Source organism: Castanea sativa, chromosome 8, assembly GCF_040712315.1.
Source record: "Castanea sativa cultivar Marrone di Chiusa Pesio chromosome 8, ASM4071231v1".
In the NCBI taxonomy this organism is placed as follows: domain Eukaryota; kingdom Viridiplantae; phylum Streptophyta; class Magnoliopsida; order Fagales; family Fagaceae; genus Castanea; species Castanea sativa.
The window spans coordinates 2,735,037-2,759,884 of NC_134020.1; the positions used below are offsets into that span (position 1 = coordinate 2,735,037).

At 36.7% G+C, this 24,848-nt stretch overlaps 1 protein-coding gene across 1 annotated transcript; it reads right to left on the bottom strand.

Moving 5' to 3' along the window:
• Positions 1 to 1,338: 1,338 nt before the first annotated feature.
• LOC142607690 (phosphoglycolate phosphatase 1A, chloroplastic-like) lies at positions 1,339 to 23,971 on the bottom strand. Its single transcript, XM_075779279.1, has 11 exons — positions 23,524 to 23,971; positions 21,555 to 21,622; positions 21,262 to 21,354; positions 21,112 to 21,183; positions 20,217 to 20,288; positions 18,900 to 18,959; positions 18,661 to 18,713; positions 17,110 to 17,207; positions 15,302 to 15,401; positions 1,782 to 1,885; positions 1,339 to 1,686 (listed from the first exon to the last, which is right to left on the bottom strand). The coding sequence occupies exons 1-11, from the start codon at positions 23,849 to 23,851 to the stop codon at positions 1,580 to 1,582; spliced, it is 1,155 nt and encodes a 384-aa protein (XP_075635394.1). The 5' UTR covers positions 23,852 to 23,971; the 3' UTR covers positions 1,339 to 1,579.
• Between the last annotated feature and the right edge of the window lie 877 nt (positions 23,972 to 24,848).

Below are 24,848 nucleotides of genomic sequence, written 5' to 3' on the forward strand. Positions count from 1 at the left end.
GTATAAAAGAGAGGGGGGAACCTTAAGCAAAGGGGGGAGAAAAAAGAAGGAAGAAAAGGAGAAAAATACATTGTAAGCCTGACCATCCACAATTGTAGCACATCTTGAGAAGCAGTAATATAAATTATCCTCGGATTGTGTCCGAGGAGAAGTTTTCATTCATATTCATATAAACTAGTCCTTGTGATTGCCATAGGAACCAAAGCCCACCATTCTTTGTTATTTAAACATCTTTAGAACCTAGATTTCAAACCCACTTTCTACAAATTTTATTGTAAAAAGGCTTTTCAGGCCCATTCCCTTCTAATTGTGGGTCCGGACTCGAATTGTGTCCTTACAATGACTATTGTGAAGCAACAAAGGAACAAAATACAAATAATACTTTAAAGCTGCCTTTCAATTTATTTCAGATATTAATTAAGTAGTTCTTTAAATTTGTGTTTCATTTATTTTTTTGGATAATTGAGGATGTTAAGGATTGAAATCTTCGTTTTAATTTAAATTTAAGTTTGATTTATATTTTTCATTATGTAATTTAATGTTTCAGATCAAGGATAGAAAATTCTAAGTCTAAAATCTTAATATACAATCAAAAATGAAGAGACAAATAATTGTTAACATCTACATACACAATAGCTTTCTCATGCATCGCACAGGTTAACAACTAGTATTTCATAAGAGACATTCACTTTTTATATGGTAAACAAGCCGGGTACAACTTAGTCTGCTTTGCCTAGTCTAAAGTTTGGGTTTTTCTTGATGTCATTCCAACAATCAACAAAGTTGCTAGCATGTGCATGTTAAACTATGTTGCTAGCATATGCTACAAACATGCAGGCTATTGCCTATTGGTATGAGGAGATGATTGGAAACATATAAGCCCAAATAGGGAAACCTACTTTGCCACATCAGGAGTATGACCAAGTAAAAATGCTTTAGTTTAACAAATGGGAAAGTGATATGGGCCTGAATGGACATAGCATAATGCCTATATGATCCTCCTTGTTAGCCATTACAGTACTTGCCACATTACAGCTTACTTGTTTCAGTGAGACAGTCCACAACCATTCAAAACATATAAATTTTACCACTTGGGGGCTATGAGTAAAAGGCTTTGGAGGGACAGCCGAAAGCTGAATCTCTTCTATATATTTACTTACCAAGTGTCCAAGAATCAATCTATTGTCTAAAGAACCAAATTCATTCCACCAAAATAAAAAATTAAAATTAAGGGGGAGAGAGTGTCCAAGAATCATTCTATTGTCTAAAGAACCAAATTCATTCCACCAAAATAAAAAATTAAAATTAAGGGAGAGAGAGAGAGAGTGAAGAATAAGGTTAACTAAAAATTATACTGCACTATAACATAAACAATAATACATGTAGGAATGATTAATATTTTTTACTTTTTCATTGTTGGAACTACAACAAAAGTATGCTTCTAAGTTCAATCTCCAGTTTGTTCATTGCATGAAAGAAAAAAACACCGAATGACTTGTATTTCTACAATTCATTATTATTAAGGTTAAAAATGAACAGATGTGCCCAAGGAAAATGTCACAATATGCTTATATGAGCATCATACAGTTGCAGGTTTGAGGGAAAGGAAATCTGAAATCTTGTTGGTGTAGAAATCTGGTTGTATGGAATTGTTTGGATTCTGAAGCATTGGCAATGTAGTCACACCTGTCAAGACAAAAAGGAGGGAAAAATTGGGCTTGATCAGATTATACATGACAATACACGAAACTAACCAAATAAATTATTCAAGAATTAGTTACCTGAGAGAACAAGAAGAGTTTTGCAACCACCATTTTGTCCAAAAAGAATATCAGTATCTAATCTGTCCCCAACCATGCATATTTGTGACTTGAGAATGCCAAATCTGTGGTTGATCAAATTGACGAGACAAATATTATAGACCTCATACTTGATGAAACTGTTATTTTCGTAATTTCCACAAAAGAGTTTAGGTCTCACAAAATGTATCATCAGGTCATAGCTTCTATCAATATTGTTTCTTGTGTTGTTAACTGTTATATGCACACTTAAGCCCCATGGTTCACCAAAACAAAATCACATACTGTTAGGACTCTTACATGATAGGCTATTGACTCATCTATATGATTGCATTGTACATTTGCATTGTATTGTAATAATTCCCTAGGCAGGCAATCAGTTACTGTTGTAGTTACAGTGAATTGGTTAGACTAACTAACTACCTATTTGTGCCTATTAATAAGGAATGGTACTGTGATTGGAATTAAGCAGAAATAAGAATACTCTTAGTCTAAGTCTCTCTTCTCTCTCATCTCTATTCTTAGGAGGACCAGTTCCCTTGAAGTAACCATCTCAATTCTACCATTTTCATTCTTTAGAACTGTTAAAAGTCTTAACATTTGGTATCAGAGCAGTTCTTCCTAACATTCCGCCATGGCAGAAACTGGTGCTTCTCTTCAAATCCAAGAACAGATTGCAGCTATGAGCAGAGTTACAGATCACCATGGTCAGACTCTACAAGAAATTCAGAAGCAGCTGCAATCAATCAATGCCTTTATGCAGAAAACGGCAGAGGCAGAAGATAAGAGACATTCTTCTTCTGGGTTACGAGGACATGCAGCTTCAACTGAGTTGACACTGGTTAATCCAAGCAAACCCTTGAAATTGGAATTTCCTAAATATTAAGGAGAGGATCCAAGTTGCTGGATTTATAGGGCTAACGAATTTTTTCATTCTACACTACACCAGAGCATCAGAAGGTACTTATGATATCTTATCACATGGACAGGGAGGCATTAGTGTGGTTCCAGGATCCTGAACAAGTTGGTTTGTTTGTGGGTTGACTGGGGCTCAAATGGAGGAAAGGAGTAAACAAGGGTTTTGTTACAATTGTGATGAGAAGTGGCAATTGGGTCATAAATGTAAAGATGCTAAGTTTTTTTTTATTGGAGGGTTCATCTTTGTCAATTGAACGCAATCAAGGTTTGCAGTTGGTAGAATTAGATGATCAAGGAGCTGTAGTTGGGTCCACAGATCATGAAGTGATGGAAGATAGTTGTAGTGCTGGAATTACACTCTATGCCATGGTGGGTAGCCCTTCATCAAATACTATGGGGGTTCATAGTAAAATCAAGAATCAAGAAATGGTATCTCTCCTTCACACAGGGAGTACCCATAATTTTCTAATGCCACTAAGTTATCAAGTCTGAAATTGCAGTTTGATACCTCCCAAATCTTGAAGTCAAAGTAGCTAATGGCTCAATCATTAAGACACAAGGGGTGTGTCATGGGGTTACTATTTCTATGCAAGGTCGCAAATTCATAGTTGATTAAAATATACTGTATTTGGGGGGTTGTGAAGTGGTGTTGGGTACTCAATGGCTGAGGACACTGGGGGAGATTAGCTGGGACTTCTAGTTATTGACCATGAAGTTCTTTTATATGGGTAAAAGGGTGTTGCTCCAAGGTCTACAACCCTCGGATTCTACCTTCTTAAATGGTGAAAGTTTATTTAAGACTTACTTGAGAAAGTTTGTTCTGTATATATATATATATTTAATGATGTTCTGGCATTTAGTAAATGTTCTAATGATCACTTGAAACATTTGAGGGTTGTTCTGGAAGTGCTTCTTACCAATCATTTTTTTTTTTGGGATAAGTAAGAAAGAAATATATTCAAGAAACTACCTTATGCAAAAAGAGCATAAAGCAAACCAAAGATTACAACGAGAGAAAAAAGATAGAAAAAACAAAGAACAAAATAATTACAAATGAGAGAATTAAGGAACAACGGGAGAGAATCACTAGAAGTGAGTTCCCAAGCCCTAAACCAGTCATAAAGAGAACCACTGAAAGAAGCAAGCAACTGGTCTCCGTAACTTTCCATCTCCTCAAAAGTCTGCCTCCAAATACACCACATTAAGCATAACAGAGCTAAATTCCAAATGCTAGATGAGTGTTTTCCCAACCAATTCCACCAATCAAAAAGAGTATCTGCAACCGATCTTGGCAAAACCCATGAAATCCCAAAAGATCTAAAAACCAAGCTCCACAACTAATACGCCTTTTCACAATAAAGTAGCAAATGATCCATCGTCTCCCTCGTACAATGACACATAATGGACCAGTCAACAAAATCAAAGCCTTTACCCCGCAAATTGTCACTTGTAAGAATCTTATCCCAAACTGCAATCCTAACAAAAGAAAGAAACACACACCAAGGAGCCTTAACCTTTTAAATACCTTTCCAAGGAAAGAAAATGGGCAAGGGACATCAAAGCTTGTTGTAAAATGAGTGGATATCAAAATCCCCATTCTTCTTCAACCTCCATCTCACATGGTCTCCATTTTCATTTAGGGGTAAATTAGATCCCAAAGTACAAAGGAATTCATCCACAACACCCATCTCCCAATCGTTTGGTTCTCGAATGAAACGAACATTCCAACTTCTCCATTCCTCCATCCCAACCTTTCAAGAGAAGAGTCCATAGAAGCCTCTCTATTAGTGGCAATCCAATACACAACCGGAAAGGTCACACGGAATGGTAAATCCCTACACCACCGATCTATCCAAAACTTTACTTTATTCCCCACCCCTACCTCAAACTGAATATTTTTGCTAAAGACATCCCAGCCCATCTGGATACTTCTCCATAAACCACACCCATGCACACCCCTACCCAGCGTGGAAGTCCATCCCCCCATTCTTCCCCAAACTTCAAAGCTACAAACCTTCAATAAAGCCTAGTCTCCTTAACCCCAAACTGCCATAACCATTTCCCTAGTAAGGCTTTATTAAAAGTAGTTAATTTCCTTACTCCTAAACCACCATTTTCCATAGGCGCACACACCTTATCCCACCCCACCAAATGTGTCTTGGAATCCCCCCATAGGAAATCCCTTTGCAATTCTCAATTTTGTTAGCCACATGCGTAAGGATAGTAAAGAGAAATAAATAGTAAGTAGGAAGACTAGATAACGTACTTTTAGGCCTCGTTTGGGAGGAGGAAATTGAAAGGAATGAAAATAATAATTTTAGAATATTCTTCATTTTCCTTGTTTGGGAATTTTAATGGAGGGAATGAAAAGTCCATTCCCTTATTTAGAAGTTTAAGTGAGAGGGAATGAAATAGGTAGGAGGGAACACTCATTCTTCTCTATTCCCTTAAAACCTCAAATTTTTATTCTCCCTGAAATTGGGAGGAATGGGAGGGAGTGAAAATAAATTTAATGATTTTTTTACTAAAACTCCCTAAATACCTCTATATATTCAACTCTTTATTTTAAAATAGGGGTCTAATAGTAATATTGTCATAAAATAAGTTCATTACATTCTCTCCATATTACTCCCAAACAAGATTACTTACATTCCATTCATTTTCATTCTTTTCCATTCATTAATTTTAAAACATTCAATCAAAACTACTTAATTCTATTCCATTCCATTCTTTTTCATTCATTTTCCTTACTTAAATACATTGCATTCCTTTAAGATCATTCTGTTCCATCCCATTTCATTCCCTTATGAACTTCCAAACGAAGCCTTAAGCAACGTTAGTCTTCCACCTTTTGACAAATACAGCTTCTTCCACCCGGCCAACTTCCGCTCAATTTTCTCCAAAATAGGATTCCAAATAGTTGGGGATTTATGGGAAGGATGGCATACCAATATAGGTCATAGGCAAAGTCCCAATCCTACAACCCAAAATCTCTGCCAAGGCATTCACATTATTAACGTCCCCTATTGGAACCATTTCACTCTTCATGACATTAACCTTCAAATCTCTTATAGCCTAGAAATGAAATAATAGCATCCGAACATGTAGGATCTGCTCCACATCAGCATTAAAGAAAAGAATTGTATTATCTGCAAACAAAAGATGCGAAACATATTCCTCTCCATCCCGCCTACCATCAACCTCCATCATAATCAAAACAGCATAGGAGATACCGAGTCCCTTTGTCTCTATTCCCTTGAGTTGAAGACCCATTGACCAAGACAGAGAATTGAACCGTAGATATACAAGTTCCAATCCACCTGCACCACTTCTCCCCAAATCCCATTCTTTTCAAAAAATCTAAGAGAGCCTCCTAATTCACATGATCATAAGCTTTCTCAATATCTAGTTTACAAATAACCCCCGAAATTTTACTGTTCACCCAACTATCAACACACTCATTAGCAATAAGGACAGAATCAAGTATCTGTTTACCACCCACAAAACTATTTTGAAATTTAGATATCAATTGATCCAAAACCTCTTTCAAGCCAGCCCCTCTCCAACCCTCCAATTTGATCAAACTCCAAACCTTCCACAAAAGGCCTCCACTCCTCAGTCTCTTGATACAGATTTTTATAAAACTTTACTACCTAATTTACCACCTCATATTCTTCCTCATAAATCACCTCATCTACCTCCAAAATACTCAGATGGTTATACCTTCTGCAGGAGTTAGCCACCTTGAGAAAGAATTTAGTATTGTTGTCTCCTTTAATGCATAGCATCCTCAATTTTTGTCTCCACGAAATTTCTTCCAAAGAAAGAAGATTCTCTACTTGAGATCTCACCACAACCCTCTCATGTATCTTGTCATTAGAAAGGCCAAACTCCCTTTCCTTAGCATCCAAAAATCTAAAGGTCTCCAAAAATTCTTTCTTTTGACGACCAACATCTCCAAACTCACTATGATTCCACTAAATAATGTATTCTTTCAAAGCCTTCAATTTTTTTGCAAGCACATAACTAGGAGTACCTGAGAGAGAGTGGCAATTCCACCAAGAATGAACCTAATATTTAAACCCATCCGTCTTCAAACACATATTCCCAAATCTAAAAGGACTCTTTCCCCTTGCTATTCTCCTTGCCTCCACTAGAATTGGGAAGTGGTCTGAAACAGGGCTGGGAAAATCCACTGGATCACATCCGAGTATTGGTCTTCCCAAACATGAGACCATGGCTCTGTCTATCCTAGACATCGAAGACTAATCTAAACCACTAGACCAAGTGTAGCTTCCACCCTTCAAAGGCAAATTAATCAAATTAAACTCCTCAATAAACTCAGAAAAAAATTTCCATTGCCAGTGTAAGACATGAGCCACCTAACCGCTCGCTCAGAAAACGAACAATATTGAAATCCCAACGCAGCACCATGGAACGTCCAAGTACTGCTGAATGCCAATCAACTCATCCCACGTCTGCCCCCTCATATTATTATCATTTGGGCCATAAACCCCCGAACAAGCCCAAGTAAAACTATCCCCCACACCCTGCCTCCGAATTGACACAAAAGAGTAACCCACCATAACCTCCAACCTTTCTAAAACCCTCCTATCCCACATCATTAGAACCCCACCAGCCGTCTGATCCGCATCTAAAGCCACCCAATCTACATAAGAACAGCCCCACAAGCTGCAAACCATCTGTCTATCCATGCCAGCAAGCTTAGTTTCTTGAAGGCAGACTACATCACAGTTCCACTCGCGTAAAAAGGTTTTTACTACCAAACAGATCTGTAAGTCATTCAAACCTCAAACATTCCATGAAATCATCTTTAGCTTCATAAAGACTATTAATTCTCTACCTCTAGCTTTGTACAGCAGCCAAAGCTCTACTTACCATCATAAATAACCGAAGATATCAGATTCCTCAACTCTCTCTTCCCCTTATCCTAAGAGATTTTTCAGTGAACAACAGCTTTCCTGTGCAACAAGTTGGCAACTTTCATCTCCCTTTCTAGGCTGTACAATAACACAATACACATCTTCTCATGTTGTCTCAAAGGAAACCCCACCAACTTACTAAGGCCAGGAATTCTGTGTTTCACCCAATTTGAAATATCAAACGTATTCTCAACCCCCAATACCTCAGTTCCACTGTTCAGCCCAGCCGACAAAGCAAGCCCAAGGGGTCATTAGAGGGGGAAACTATCCACATCACCCAAACCCAGCACAGAACTAACCATCTCTCCCTCAGCCAAAGCACTCACCCCAGGAGAATCACAGACAGGCTTCATGGGTATCGCCGCTAGCATGGATTGGTCAGATCCACGGGCACTCGCCTGTATGTCACAATAATGATCTATTCCCTGAGCAACAATCGCACCACTGACCCAGCCACTTTCATCCCCATCCTGGACACCAAAATCCACTAGCCTAGCTCTCAATAAGCTTAGAAAGAACTCAGACAAGAAATGGCCTCGAACTCACTGGAGACGCCGTACCCGTACCCGTACCCAGTGCCATCGGAGCGAAACCCGTCACAAGATGGGCGGCAGTTGAGCTCCATCGCTGGCTTCGCATGTCCACCCAAGAGAGATTTTAGAGAGCTCGGCACCTGAACTTACTGAAACCCACTTCAAAAATAATTGGGCTCGAAGAACTTTTGGGTTGAGCGCATCAGAAAGGCCCACGCTGCTTACTTACTTTGTAATGGATTTAGGCCTAGGCCCACCGCTGGCTTACCCTTATTTACCCATATGGCAATCCCTATCCCATACAACACGCCGCCTCTTTCCTTCCCTAGACAACTCCACGGAGCTGCATAGTTAAAGAAAGAAAGAAAGTGAAGTCTACAATCTACATTAATTAATTAATGCACCGCAACTCCTCCTCCTCCTCAACACACTCTGTGTAGGTTCATCTTTACCACCCTCTCCTCCTCTAATCTCATCTTCCCCTTATCATGGGGTGGGATGGACTCGCACCACAGTGTCTCAGCAAAAGTTCTAGATGCTTGAATCTCTGACTTCTCCTTATGAGGCTAGTTGAGCAACAAATTTCGAATGACCAGAACCACCAACCACATATTGCTCAGCTTCCAGCCCAAACATCCTCCAGCCATTCCTTGCTCTGCCCTCTGGGATAATAATGGACCTCCTACTCCTAAACCCCTCAATTTTGAAGAATTGGCCAAAAGCGTTGGAGCTCTGTTGGATATAACCCCAACCCTCCCTCTAAAAGTGAAAAAAAAAAAAATAATAATAATAATAATACTTGGGTTTAACCCCAACGACAATGTGTTCAATATTCTTCATCAGCCATTGTGCCGCATTCTTACTCATAAAAACCGATTTCATGAAGTATTTGTCCCGCCCAAAAATCCATAAAAAGAAATAACGTCCTCTACCACCAATTGAAAAAAAATTTGGATTCAATAAAGAAACTGCGAGAACAGCCCATAATTAATCGGAATGAAAGAAAGAACTAATTATCTTTTGGCAATCCTTACTCTAACCAAATTTGAAGAGCTTTTCCACCATATTAACATAAGAACAAGATGTAATGAAGTTCCTAGTGAAGAACCTATTTGACCAACTGAAGCTCCTTCTTACCAATCATCTATATTGCTAAGAATTCTAAATGTTTATTTGGGTGTTCTGGTGTTGAATATCTTAGTCATCTTATTTCTGGCCAAGGTATGAGGGCTGATCCCAAGAAAACTAGTGCTATGCAACTGTGGCCTACATCAGAAAATGTAAAGGCACTGAGAGGTTTAATAGCTCTTACAGGTTACTATAGAAAGTTCATTCAAGGGTATGGTTTCATTGCTCAACGCTTGACTGATTTACTTAAGAAGGATTCTTTTGTCTAGAATGAGAAAGCTAAATTGGCCTTCAATCAATTCAAGGCAGCAGTAGCTAGTCCACCAGTCCTAGCTCTTCCTGACTTTACTCAACCCTTTTTAATAGAATGTGCTGCCTCTGGGTTTGGGTTAGGGGCTGTCTTGATGCAAGGTAATCGATCAATTGCCTTTCATAGCCAAACTTTGAAGGGTAAAAGCCTTCATTTATCTACTTATGAGAAAGAATACTAGCCTTGGCCACTATTGTGAGGAAATGGAGGTCTTCATTGTTGGGTAGACCCTTCATTGTTAGAACTGACCAGCATAGTTTGAAGTTCTTACTAGAGCAAAGGATTGCTACACCAACTCAACAAAAATGGTTGTTTAAGTTGATGGGCTATGCATTTATGGTTGAATACAATAAAGGCACTGAGAACAAACTGGCTGATGCTCTTTCCAGGCAAGGACCCTTGGTTCTAGAATCTGGCCAGCAACAAAACAAGTCTGCTAGCTTGTTTTTAGTGTCTCTATCAGATCCTACTTGGTTATCTTTCCTTAAAGATAGTAATCACCAAGATGCCTTTGCTCAACAGCTTTTTCAGTCTCACTCTGCAGGAGAGTCTCTTCCTAAGGGCTTCTTTATTCATAATGGGTTGCTTTTCTACAAAGGAATGTTATATTTGGGATCTCATTGTTCACTCAAGTCCCAAATTCTGCATTTTGTTCACAGCAGCCCCATTGCAGGCCATTCTGGGTTTCTTAAGTCATTCCAAAGGGCTAAGAAAGATTTCTATTGGCAGGGCATGCAAGCTGATCCCAAGGTATTCATAAAAGAATGTGATGTTTTCCCGATAATCAAATCTCAAACTTCATCTCCAGCACTTGCCTATTCCTATCACTCCTTGGACTGATGTTAGTCTTGATTTTGTGGACGGGTTGCCTCGGTGCCAGGGTTATGAAGTGATTCTGGTTGCGGTGGAGAGATTAACAAAATATGTTCATTTGTTTCCACTCTATCATCCTTATACTACTGCTAAGGTGCTTCAGTATATATGCAGTACATATTCAAGCTTCACGGTATGCCAGTGACTCTTGTTAGTGACAGAGATGCTACATTCACTTCTCTTTTCTGATCTGAATTGTTCAAGTTAAAAGGAGTGGAGTTAGCCATGTCCACAGCCTATCACTCTCAGATTGATGGCCAGACTGAAATTGTGAATAAAAATTTGGAACAATACCTAAAAGCTTTTGCTAGTGACAGACCTCATAGGTGGGCTGAGTGGCATCCTTTGGCTGAGTTTTGGTTCAACACCAACTTCCACACAGCTCTCAAGCTAAGTCCATTGGAAGCCTTATATGCTTTTCCTCCTCCAAAGTTGCAAGCTTATGTTCCTGGTACTACTAGGGTGGATGCTGTTGACACCTTGTTGCAACAAAGGCAAGATGTTCTAGCTCTTCTTAAGGGTAATTTGGTGGCTGCACAGGAAAAGAAGAGGCTCCAAGCAGGTAAGTATTGTACTGCCAGATCTCTCCAAGTTGGTGAGTGGGTTTATTTGAGACTTCAACCGTATAAGTAGTAATATTTAGCTTACAAGGGCAAGTGGAAGTTATCTACAAGGTACTTTGGACCCTTCAAGGTGTTGCAACAGGTTGGACCAGTGGCTTATAGGCTGGACTTACCTTCAGACTCTAAGATCTATCCTGCATTTCATGTTTCTTGCTTAAAACTTGAGCTGAGAACATATAATTCCTTTCCCAAAACTGCTTCCTCAAGATAATGAAGGATGTTTAGTGCCAAAAACTATTGCTTGTTGCAGACAAGGTCAAAAACTCTGAGGTCTAGAACTATAACTGAGGTTTTGGTTCAATGGCTGGGAGCACCACCTGATGATGCTAATTGGGAATCACTTTACAAGCTGCAACTCCTTCTCCCTCACCTTGTGGGCAAGTTGCTTTAAATGGGGAAGGAAATGTTAGTTGTTATGATTGTCGTGTCCCACATGGATTAAGTAAAAGCTTAATCATGTGTTTATAAGCTTTTCAGCACCCTCTCCTTGCAAGACAGTTTTCAAGGGTGAGTTCTACCCATAGGTTTGTAATATTTGGTATCAGAGCCAACCACTATCCCGAGTAATCGGGCGTAGCTCATTGAGTATGGGACCAAATGAGTTGCGGCTTTACAGCCGAATCTCGGAGGGGATGACCTAGAGGTTAGATTAAAATAACTAATAGATGAGTAGAGCCACCAAAAGAGAAATGGCTACCACTGGGTCAATGTCGCTAGAGTGAGATATCGTGGACGGCGGTTACAGAGCGTGGTGGTTTGTTATATTTCTAGTGTCCCACATTGTAATAATTCCCTAGGCAGGTAATCAGTTACTGTTGTACTTACAGCTATGTTTAGATGGTTAGAGTAACTAACTAACTACCTATTTGTGCCTATTAATAAGGGAATGGTACTTTGATTGGAATTAAGCAGAAATAAGAACACTCTTAATCTAAGTCTCTCTTCTCCATTCTTAGGAGGACCAGTTCCCTCAAAGTAACCATCTCAATTCCACCATTTCCATGCTAAGTGATTGAAATAATGAATAATTAACAAGTAAGCTCCGAGAATGCATATCAGGAAATCAAATGAAATAATATATAGGATTAGTTTTAGCTATCCATCAAAAACTATGCATTCCATCGAATTGTCCACACTAAACTATAAATGTTCCCAATCAACACCCTAATCCAAGATTAATTTCGAATGTCCACCACACCATCCAAAATCATTGTCAAAGTTGACAAATAAGTGGACTGATAGGGATGGACATTGCAAATTAATGGAGTGATGGATTTTTATTTTTTTGATGAATTGAAGTGATGGATGTTCTATACTTCTATTTACAACTTTGATGAAGTTGAGATATTTGTGGCAAGTAGTCAATATTAAAAATAAAATAAGAGTTGTGAACTATGAAGCACGGGTGCATTTCTAGATTCGGGTGCAGGTGCGGGACTCGACAATTTTTGAAAAAGTAGGGTGCGGGTGTTGCAATTAAAAAATTATTAAAAATATTTCTAAGCATACTTCTTTACATTATATAAACATATACCAAATTTAAGAGCAATAGTAGATAATAACTAAAACATGATGTTCATAAATTAAATACAACCCAAAAGTTTGAAACTAAAACATTCCATGATCACACTATTACAACTTATATAATTTTTTTTTTTTTTTAAATTTAAAAAATCAGATCACAGATTGTAATAGAGCATGTGAGAGTATAATGAGCTTGAGATTGAAAAACTGAGATTGAAAGCTTTGATTAGTTTGATACCTGAGTTAAGAGTGGGTCGGTGAGGTGAGGTGAGCTTGAGACTTGAGACATGCAAAGAACTCTGAAGCAGAAAGGGGAGGGGAGACAGAGAGTGAGATTGTCAGAGGGGAGGGGAGACGAAGCACTGGAGGCATGGAGCTAGAGGCGCACAGAGAGATGAGAGTGAGAGAAGCAGAGCTGAGAGTCTAAGACCGTGAGATGTGAGAGTGTGAGACGAGAATGAATCGGGAGAGCATATTAGAGATTTGTTGTTAATTCAAATAGTGCGTTTTGCACCTTTTTTTTTTTTTTTTGAATTTCTGCCTAAATCAGTCAATTCAGCGCCGGTATCGATCTGTTTCGGCTGATATGCACCTTGAGACTTGAGACATGCAAAGAACTCTGAAGCAGAGAGGGGAGGGGAGACGGGGAGTGAGATTGTGAGAGGGGAGGCGGAGAGTAGAGAGGGGAGGGGAGACGAAGCACTGGAGGCATGGAGCTGGAGGCGCACAGAGAGACGAGAGTGAGAGGAGCAAAGCTGAGAGTCTAAGACCGTGAGATGTGAGAGTGTGAGACGAGAATGAATCGGGAGAGCATATTAGAGATTTGTTGTTAATTCAAATAGTGCGTTTTGCACCTTTTTTTTTTTTTTTTTTTTTTAATTTCTGCCTAAATCAGTCAATTCAGCGCCGGTATCGATCTGTTTCGGCTGATATGCACCAATTCGGCGCGAATCGGCCCGAGTCAGCGCTGAATCGGTGGGTATTGGGGAAAAAAAAAAAAAAAAGCTAGACGCAGCACGGACGCGTGGGCAGCGGCATCGCTCGCCGCACCTTGCGTCGGACGTGGGTGCGGCACCCATTTTGTCGCGTCGGTGCTTCAGAGGTTGTGAAGTTGCAATATTTGTAGCAAGTGGTCTGTCAAAGACTCAAAGTTGTCTTTCAAACTTATATAGCAAATGCTTGGTCATCAAACCTAATTGGAAGATTGTGGGAATGATGTAGGACCAATTGGGGAATTTGTCCACATGTGCTTGTGATTGGTTAAGCTTTAGGAGGATTTGTAGATTTATGGATTAGAACCTTTAGAAAGATGGGTTATGGTTAGAATGACAAGGGTTTTGTATTGAAGTAAAAATATTTGATTTAAGGTTGAAAAGAGGTAAGAAAAAAGAGAAATCTAATTTTATCAGAGTCTGTGAGCAGTAGTGTGAATAGAAGCAAAATATCAAAGAGAAAGAAAGAGAAAATAATCAATATTTAATTGCTCAACTCATCCTTGTTTAAGAACAATAACACGTATATACGCCACAAATATAACATCTCCTAATAAATCAAACCCTAATTGAATCAAATGAGTGCCCACACTCAAAGACCCATAAACTAAATAAGACTTACTCATTAATAATATTAAAACCAAGGTACGAAACTATGGCACATACCTAAAAATTACAGAATTACTAGAATACCTTGAGTCTAGAATAACCAACTATAAAATAAATGAAAATACTCAGAACCTAACTAACTACCATGTACACTTCTTCTTGGGCTTTTCCTTAATCTAAAACTTCCAAAGAGGATATTTTTTCCCTCTAACCACCATCAGATATTATCCTGTGTATACATTATAAACTATTATGAAGCGATGCAGGAAAGCCTTTAAAACTTTAGGATTAAAGCTATCTTGCTAGGAGGGTGGTGAGAAAGAAGTGGACAAGATTTAGTAACAAAAATAAAACTTAGGAGGGATTCTAAGCAGAGATTTCAGTGAAATTCAGCAAGAAAGAGGGGGAATAGAGAACTAGGAAGAATTCAGCAAGGAGAAAGGAAAGAATGGCTGAAAATATCAACAAGAAAGGGAGGAAGAGCTACTGAAAATATCACCAAGTAAGAGCAGATAGAGGAAATCAGAAAAATAAAATAAAATAAAAGAGATAATAGAGGAAAGACTAGGAAGGAAGAGAGAAGGAAGGAAGGGAAATATTCCAAGTAAACATAACAACCTCAATTTCAATTCTTTCCATCACTACCGAAAGATTACATCTTCATGATTCTGTAACAGAGGTTACCTTACAATGTAGTATTCAAACAGTTCTATGAAAGACAACCGAGACAGCTCAAAAGATGCTAGGTTTATTTAATATACAGAAGCTAACAGCTAGAGGCAGCCAGCTTTCTTCCCCATGAAACATGTCTAATATGGTTCTATTGCACATAATTTTCCTACTTTTAACCAAATTTTCTACAAATGTAACAAAAAAACTTTCTGAATAAATTAGTGCACTAATGTTAATGCATACATCTGAACTTCATAGCATTTTGAGAACTATGATATGATACAATATATCAACAGATAATATTTGCTGATGTCAAAGAGCATTTGTATTATTGATAGCCAAATGAGCTAGAAGAATAAGGAAATCAGAAGCTATACTTGTCTGCTAAGTAGTCCATCATAAAAGTTGAGGGCTTTCCCACAACCAGTGGCTCACGTTGGGTAGATCCACCAACAGCACCCACCATGGAACCACCACCTAAAATCAAGTACCCACTATAGTGTGAATAGAAAGATTATATACAACTACAAATAAATTAAATCAAGATGGGTTCTCCATCCAACCAAAATGGAATCAATTCCTGAGATTGATTAAGTTGTTCTTTGGATCAGCACTTTAATTCCTATGATGTTTTCAGTAATTGGAAAAGCTAGCTTGAGCTTATCTAAGCTTTCATGATATTTTGTCCATTTCAATTCAATCTAGCATACATAAACATGCAAATGCCCAGGCCTAGCTGATGGATATCGAATTATATGAGGGTTTTATACACAGTCAAAATTGGACATTTCTTGTCCTTTGATCATTTTTACCATCAAAATGTCATCTAATTTAGAATGATATATATAGGAAAGGCTACTCTATGCAGGAAAAACACAGAGCAAACTAGAGAATTACAAGAAGGAAAAAAGAAAACAGGGAAAAAAAAACCAAACAACAAAATAATTACAAAAGAGAAAGCGAGCTAAGAAAAGAGGGGAGAGAATCACTAGTTGTGAGTCCCCAAACTCGAGACCAATCAAAAAGAGTTCCACTAAAAGATGCAAGAATCTAATCACCGGAACTATCCAAATCCTCAAAAGTCCGTCAATTTCGTTCCTTCCAAAGACACCATAGAATGTCATCTAATTTGACCACAGCTTGTGATCAAATTAGGGTGAGTATTGACTCTGTTGAGCTGATTTCTTACTAATATGACTGTTTTTCTACATGATTATGTGGTGCATTGGTTTTACATGCTGAAGAAAGGAGAGCTCATCAAAAGACTTGTGATGGAGCCTTCATGACAAGCTACCCTCTTTGTCATATTCTCAGCTGTGAAAAATTAAATATGAGTATTTGATCTAGAAAGTCAATTCTCAACTAAATTCTCAGTATTTGATCTAGAAAGTCAATTCTCAACTAAATTCTCAATTTTGTGACAACTGCACATTTCAGACAATGCTTTATAGTTGTTCATCAGTTTACGTTAGAGAACAGCATTTTGGACTTAAAAATCATCTAATATTTCATTTCCATAGCCAGAAGCAATTAGACTCTAATACTTAATTATAACATAGAGATGATAATGATTCCAATGTATTAAAGATCAACTAGAGCACCACCAGGCCATATAGAAAACAAAAATAGAAGTTACATCCGCAAAGGAACTACAGTTATTGAGGAACAGGTAGCATAAACGACTGTTAATGAAAAGTGGAAAGAAAATTGCAATGAAGCTCAAGTTTAGGGAATTTGAGTATTAAATCAGGTGCAGCAAAACACAAATAGCAGAGCATGAGGATGCAAGTGGTTTGTGTCCGCTGATAGAGTATCAGTTAGTTAGTAGTGGGGTTAATTGTACAGCTGGACTATTGGGCAATTAGTTACTAAATCTAGCTTCCTAAGGAAGTTGTAAAGGTGAGCCTAGCTTATATACTTGTGATGTACCTTTTATAAAACAACCAGAAATAAGACTACAATTTGTTTCCTCTTCTTCTCTGTGTTCCCTGTCTTTTCCCTCTCTGCATTTCTAGGAGGGTGACTCCCTCGAACCAGTCAACATTCCTCTTCTTTTAGAAAGTAAATTTTCAACATAATATGCTTAGTAGGCACTGAGCTAAATTATAAATCACATCTACATTATACAAGTGGCAGGTAAGCTTATGAAAATCGAAACTAAAATAAAAGTGGGAAAGGAGTAAACCTGCCCATTCTTGAGCATCTGTTAGATGAGTCACAGCATCACGATTTGTAGCAATAAAAAGACAACCAGGGTTTTCACGTATGCAGAGTGTTCCATACCTTCAATCAAAGAAAATAATTTGATAAAATCACTAACTTCATGGAAGGCTAGATAGAATATATGTAGCAAGATTAAACTAGAATGATATCAGAGGTTTAAAGAAAACTTTGACAATTGTATTTACACTAATGGTGGTGACTTGAGTTAATAAAGACTAATGATTTATGAAATAAAAGAAAAGGTGCACCTTTTGAAATAGTGTAGATAAACATGTGTGCTACAATAATAAACTAGGAGATTAAAGTAAGTTGTATGTTAACTTTGACAAATGAGTACAATTAGGGCTTCCATTGGTAACATTCTAAGCTACTGAACGTTATAATATATAGATGGCGTAAAGTTTCTAGGAACTGACAATTCAAAATATAAATTATTGTATGTGTAACTACAATCTTCAACCAAAGCATGGAATTGATTCTGATCAATCCAGTTAATAACATAGTTTTGGAAGGAACTATTTTCAAAGGTATTGAGCACTAATAAATAAGATAAAGCATCTTCCCTTTGCCCAAGCGACGTGCCACTGATTCAAGTTTGGGATTCAATATTTCCAAATTTGGGATAAGGTTGTATGCCAATCACCTCCCTAAACCTACAGAAGCAAAAATCCAATGCACTTGGTATGACCTTTACGACAAACCTCTAATGTGTTTTTTTGAGATCATCATTAGACTAAATGGTTGCTTTAGGCTGTGTCCTGCTTCCTGTATTTGGGTGCTTTTAAATTTCTTAAGATTATGGTTATAATTCTTCAGTGAGTCCATTTGTATGCTTCCCACGTACTTGGAATGTGCAACAACAACCAAGCCTTGGTTCCAAAACTTCGGGTCAGCTACGTATTCTATTCAATTATTCTATCATTTTCAAAATCATACTCTCTATTACCTCCTTATTTGACAATGTACTTGAGATGTACCTATCTTTAATTTATCCTATCATTATCAATAAGATTATCTCTTTATAAAAAGTGTATCAGAAGCATAAATTTTGGATATTCTTATTTATCAAGTAAATCAGGGTATGAACATATACTTCCACCAGCAATTAATATGACGCTGACTGCAATAGCAGGTGCTAGTGGATACATAATGTATATTACTTAACAAGGTAATGTTTTAAAAAATAATAGTAATAAAATAAAATTTCTTTTTCAGACTTCTAAAGTGTTAGCTTTCCCCTCTCCAGGCACAAAAAAAAAAAAGACAAAATGAAAGGCCTGGAATTTAAACATCTCCATATAGTTCTCAGAGGAAAAAAATTAACTCCTGTCAATAACTTTGTCTGTAAAAGTGTTATTCTAAATTCTACATGAAACCATGATTATGGACCAGATTCCTTTCATAGATATACCCAAAGCAGCAATTATACGATGTGCTTCAATCAAAAGGTAATGGCTGTTCTGCCAATACAAATGTGTGTCTGTGTCTTGTGATTAAAAACTTGAGATCTTACTGGATTTTGTAGTAGTTAAAATAGCGATCAAACCCAACCACAACAGCCCCAACCTAGAAAGCAATGAGGAAACTCCATTGTTATGGCTGAAATTTGAATCATGGCAAAAGAAATTGTTTTGAGAACCAAAGAATGCAAAAACCATAAACAAGATTGAATGTAATTTTTTTTATCTTGTACAAACTGTTAGAGAAACTCAAATCAGAAATGCATTCATAAAGCACAAGAAAGAAGTATACATCCTTATCATGTTCCATCAGAAACCCAGGCTTCAGCTCTATCTTTTTACCACCATCATCCTGAAAATTTAAAATAAATAAACAAACGTATATATGTTTATAAATAATAAAGATGCTTCATGATAAAATTATTATATTTCAAACCTCAACATTCTCAAAGATGGTGTTGATCAAATTGTTCTTTGTTGAGAAATCGTTAAAATTAATTTATCATCAACATCCAAAAGCAAAGTATATAGAAATTTTATACTTTATCTAAACATCACTTTCTTCTTATGCAACATAGGATAGAAACTTATGTTTAAAATATCATGTTATCATACAAAATCTCATCTGTATAGACCTCATTTGCTCTTTAGAATTTCCATCACAGGCAATGTCTGGTTTACATGCCAAGATGTTCTTCTTTAGTTGAAAAAATGTTTTAGTTGGAATAAAGAATCACTAGCATAGACTGTTGAGACAGTGCACCTAAGATCAAATAGAAACTCTCAGCTTTGGCAGACAATTAGTTCATGCAATTAAGCAAATATTCGACCAAGAGACCTATATTTCAATAGCATCAAATAATTTTTTTAGAGTAGGTGACGCTGAATTAGGTTTCTGGATGTCGCAGAAAAAGTCTAAGATATTTAGTGTCTATTTGGCATCAGCTTATAAGATCAGCTTTTAGCTTTTAGCTTTTTAAAACCTCACTTTTTCCCTCATTTTCTCACATTTAAAAAAATTTTCAAGTTACAAGTATACTTTAGCAGTCTTTTAGCAAAAAGCTAAATAAGTTATTCTCAAACAGACAGTTTGTTTGAAAATAAATGAATAATACATTTGTTGTTGTCACATCATTTATACATGCTCGTTTTGGATCCTCACCAGCAAGCCCTTCCAAATATTATTGTAATGCTCTTATGTGTCACCAATATCCATACCATCATTTCAGCTCTGTGAGAAATCTTCCACAGAATTTAAATTTAAATTTGCTATCAAGAGTGAATACTTCACAAAAACTACTGTGTAAGAACAGCTGAACCATTAATTTCTATGAGGGAAAAGTAGAGAATAGGTATGAAGCTTTGCAAACAGCATAGTAAGAGGAAATCATATCTAATGTGATCCTTAAAATTTTTTATCAAAAATGATATATCAGAATTATAAAAAAAATCAAACAAAATTTACACATTATCTTGTAAAAGCTGCAGATATATTTGGAGCATGTAAAGAAACTCAAAGATTTATAGTATATATATATTTTTGATAGCTAAGATTTATAGTATATTTGGATCAAGAAAGCAACTTATGTGAATTTTAACTCATACATACTGGCCCACCAAGGTATTGAAATCCAGCAAGCTCAAGCTCCTTCAAGATGCCATCCTCACCAATCACATAGACCTAAATCATGACCAGCTATCAGCACCGTATTTTCTATATCCCTTAGTTCGCATACTCATTCAGGGCATCAACAAGATTTCTAAACATGCCTTACCATTTGTGATTTATGAACAACTAAAATTTTTGAAGGATATGAGGGTAGCAGGATAACCATAAGCAAAGAGATATCACTTTAAATAATAAAGAAAACTAAAAATGCTGTGCAATTTTTGTAAGCTTCACCAGAATAGAAAACACAGTGCAACGTTTTAATCAGTATTATATAGGTTTGAGATAAAGGCCTTATAAGAAGACCAGAAATAAATTACAAATGGAAGGAAGATAATGGTAGAAGTCTCATCTCATGGAACAGTAAAGTATCCTCTTCAGAACCATAAACTTTACGGCTACTGGATGTGTTGGCATCCTTCCTATGCCATAAGATGGCCATAAGTAGATTGTCATAGCATGGGCCATGTAATTTGTTCACTCATTTGCTTAATATACATTATAACTGTAGATAAATTATTCATAATGTAGATAAACTGTTCACTACTAAGCATATATGAGTTAGGCTCTAGGTTTTAGAAAATGTTAAAGCTAATTGCTAGTCCAACACCAACCGGAAAAATAACTTCCTGTTAAGACCTTCTAGAGTCTGTAACTGAATAAATTTTGTGTAAACAGCTTGACTGCAATCAAGACACATATACAAGGATATATGGCCAACAAGGGAAATTTACTTTTAAAACAATTTCTCTTGCCCAGACATATGGAGCTGATCCCTACATTGCTGGTATAATAGGAGATTTTCTGTTTGTGTCACCAGGTAAAATACAAATACCTTTTTATCTTTTGGGAAATCAATTGACTTCAAATATGCAGCAGCAGCAAAAGATGATGCAAAAATTTCCTCCTGAAACGATTCAGTTGTATTAGAAGTTATGATTAACAAAGTGTAGCAAACATGGGGAGAGAAGAGTCATTAACTAACCTCATTGACATTGAGACCAAGTGTCTCAAACTTTTTACCATATTGTTTCCTAGACTTCGTTGAGTTGTTGGTAACAAAAACTAATCTCTTGCCCTGCAGAAAAAGAAAATCAACAAATATCTAATAGCCATAACAACTCACTGACACCCAATACTTTGCTGCCATAATCCCAACTGTAATCATTTCACAAGGAAGTCAACAGATAAATGACAAAATGATAATGATAATAATAATAATAATTTAGCATAGACATACAAATGCATGCAAGGTAACACCTACATTCATATACAGACCTTGGACCGAAGCATATCAAGTGTTTCTGGGACTCCATCAATTAGTTTATCTCCTTTCCATATAACTCCTGCAAATCAATAATAAATAAAGTAAAGATATTTGATTAGATTATCACTAGAAAGGTAACCCGAGCCAATACACCAAGCAAAGAAAAAAAGAACAGAAGCTGCAAACACATACCTAATAATTTTAATTAGAAAATTCAAATATGCTAATTTAAAAAAGAAATCAATTTTGAACAGAAAAAGGCATTTATAAAAATGTTATCCAATAAATTAGCACTAGATATATCCCATTTATGCTTAACTCAAACTTTTCAATGACAAATTGTAGACCTAGTCATTCAAATTAGGAATGCATTTCTGTTACACATTATGGTAATGCTTGGTCTTGGAGTTCATGTGCAAGTGTGAAGTCCAGATCAAAAAATAGTAGAAAAAGAGAGATTGTATACATGGTAGACTAAAGCTTTTGGATTCAAGTGGTATCCAACATATTTGTCCAAAATGTCACTTGAAGACTCCTCAAGTCTCAATTTCCCTACACTGAACTAATTTGGGGGACTAGCATGTCTTTAGTGGAACAAAACACCAAAATGTGACTATATATTGATTGAAAACTTAAAGATGGACTTGTTCCTTTGGTTCTGGGAGGCAAATGATGCAGCCAATAATGTTAACGCAATTGTAGATTCTGTAATCAACAATATAAGCTGAAGTTGGCATCCTACGGGATTTTATTATCTGGTCAACATTCAAAGCAATACCTTGACATTGGTTTTTTATACTTCTCAAGAAGACTCGGTTACTTGAGAAGCCTCTAAATATGAAGACTGTAACTTTTATTCCATATGAAGACTATTTAAAAGTGGTCTTCCCAAGGTAATTTGGTAAAAGTTGATTTCGTGCTTAAAAAACAAATGGTCTACTAGAGAGATCCCTAAAATGAGGCAAAAATGGATATGTTTTATGGAAAATAGTAAATTAGCTATTCTATGAATGTGGCCTAAAAGAAGGATTTGGTAAAGACTTCTTCAACTCTGTTTTATCAATAAAAGAGTATTGATGGGATTCAGAGCTTAGATGGGAAGCTGCAAATTGGAAAGGGAAGTCCGATTGCGATGTTCTTGAAGCTGGTTTGGGTGGCTCATTTCATTTTTATACCATCTGTGAAATGAGAGAATTGCTCATATACATATGCGGAAAAATATATATGGAAAAGCTTTTTTTTAGACTAGTGATACTGAAGTTCAATTTCAAGTTACCTCATGCAGAAAGCAAAATATTTCCAATCTAAACAAAAAGATCTGTAATAGGCATTTCTTTAAGTGCTTTTAATTATACTTCAATTTGATTGCTCCCGTCCATTGGTTCTTATTAGCTGGTTTTTTGTTAGCCATTAGCTTGAAATTACACAGTATAAATGTTGTTATTATGCAGTTGCTAGGGCACCAACAATCAACGTATGAAAAGAAAGGAAATTTTTAAAATTTCTCAAGAGATTAAAGGAAATGTTCTTAAGAAATTTACTTAAATTGTTTCAAGAGGGCAAATCTGACCCAATTTTTCCCCTTCAATTTGTTTAATATAATTGTGTAATTGAACATAAATCAAACTTCCAACCCCACTCTCTTAGAAACAAAGGGGGTTCTCAATCACTTCAACCTTAATTAAAAATAACTAAATTAATTAGCATATTGCCTTGAGAATATGAAATCCAAAAGCATTTTAAGGTTTTAACTATCTCCTTATCCTAAACAAACCCACAAACAAACATATTAGCACGCGTGTACGTACACACAACAAACCGTCCTCATATCACAACACAAACTAAAAAACAAAGAAACCAATTCAATCCAACACCATTAAAGCAATCCCCATTTTCTTTTTTCTTTTTTTAACTTTGTTCTTGTTCATATGACTTTAACAAAAACAAAACAAGTCAAGAATGAATAAAAAGACCCCTCACCATCACAGTCAAAGATGAATGTTTCAACAGAGCTGATAAGCTCCTCCGCGTTCTTAAGAGGTTGCGCTGATGCCTTTATTGTGAAACTCTCCATTCTTGACGTACCAAAGTTGTTGCACTTGTTCTTGTTGGTATAGGTGTTGTGTTTATTGGTGTTCCCTCTAATGCTGAGGAAGTTGGATAAAGGATTTGGTGGGGTAAAGAATCTGGAATTGTTGGGAGTGAAATGACAGAGAAATGGAGATGGGGTTGTAGAAGAAAGAGCAGAGGCTACTGATAGAGAAGCTGTGGCTGTGGCTGTGGCTGTGGCTGTGGTTTTGGTCAGCATTTTGGGTGTTGGGCACTCGTGTTACTTTTCTTGTGAGTGTGTGTGTGTGTGGAGAGAGTTGGCCGTTTGAGGTAGTTGGAGGTTTGTTTTTTTAAGTGGTTGTTTGGGATTTGAGTGTGCGTTTTGTGTGGAAGAGTTGAGACTTGAGGTACAATAGACGGCTTCAGGGAAAATTTGCTAGATAGCATAATTTTAGATAAAATTTGCTAGATAGCATTTAACCAGAGTTATTTAGATATATAGCATTTGTTTGGAACTCAAGTTTAAACTCAAGTTTCAATGTTACGTAACTAAATAACTTTGGTGGTCCAGTGCTTTTTTCCTAAATTATTTCTAAAATTATGCTACTTGGCAAAAAATACCGAGGGCTTCACAGGTCACACAAATACAAATAGTTTTTAGTGTTCCTGTGTACATCAAAAAACCTTTACAAGGAACCTCACCTTTTTATTACAGCATTCGCAAAGACTTTATAAACTAGCATATGAGCCAAATTTTGCTTAATCAACTCCAAAAAAAAAAAAACTTAATAACAAGGATGGAGCCAAGACTTGTAGTTAAGATGACGACTTTGCTACTGGTTGTGTGCAATGGCTTGGCCACTGAGGAGTTTTTTTTTTTTTTACTTTGATGCGTGTTGTTGGGTAAGGACAATTATTTTGTTTGAAAATTTTTAAATGGTTGGGTTGTTTGTTTTGAGTAAATTGGTTTATTAGACTTAAATGTTTTTTAGCTTTACTTTTGGTAATTTTTTTTGGGCTCATATATTTTGTTTTAAATTTTAAATTTATAGATTTTTTATGGTCTTTAAATAAAAAAGGAAGTTGACACTATTGTACTGGAAGACACGGCTGGAGCTTCTAATGATGCAATTGAGAAGATTACCCAAATGTTGGCTAAGCAAGAAGAAATGCTAGCACAATTGGGAAATTGCCTAGGTTTTTTGGAAGAAGGAAGAAAGAAGAAACCCCAACAAGATAAGGAATGCGAAGAAGAT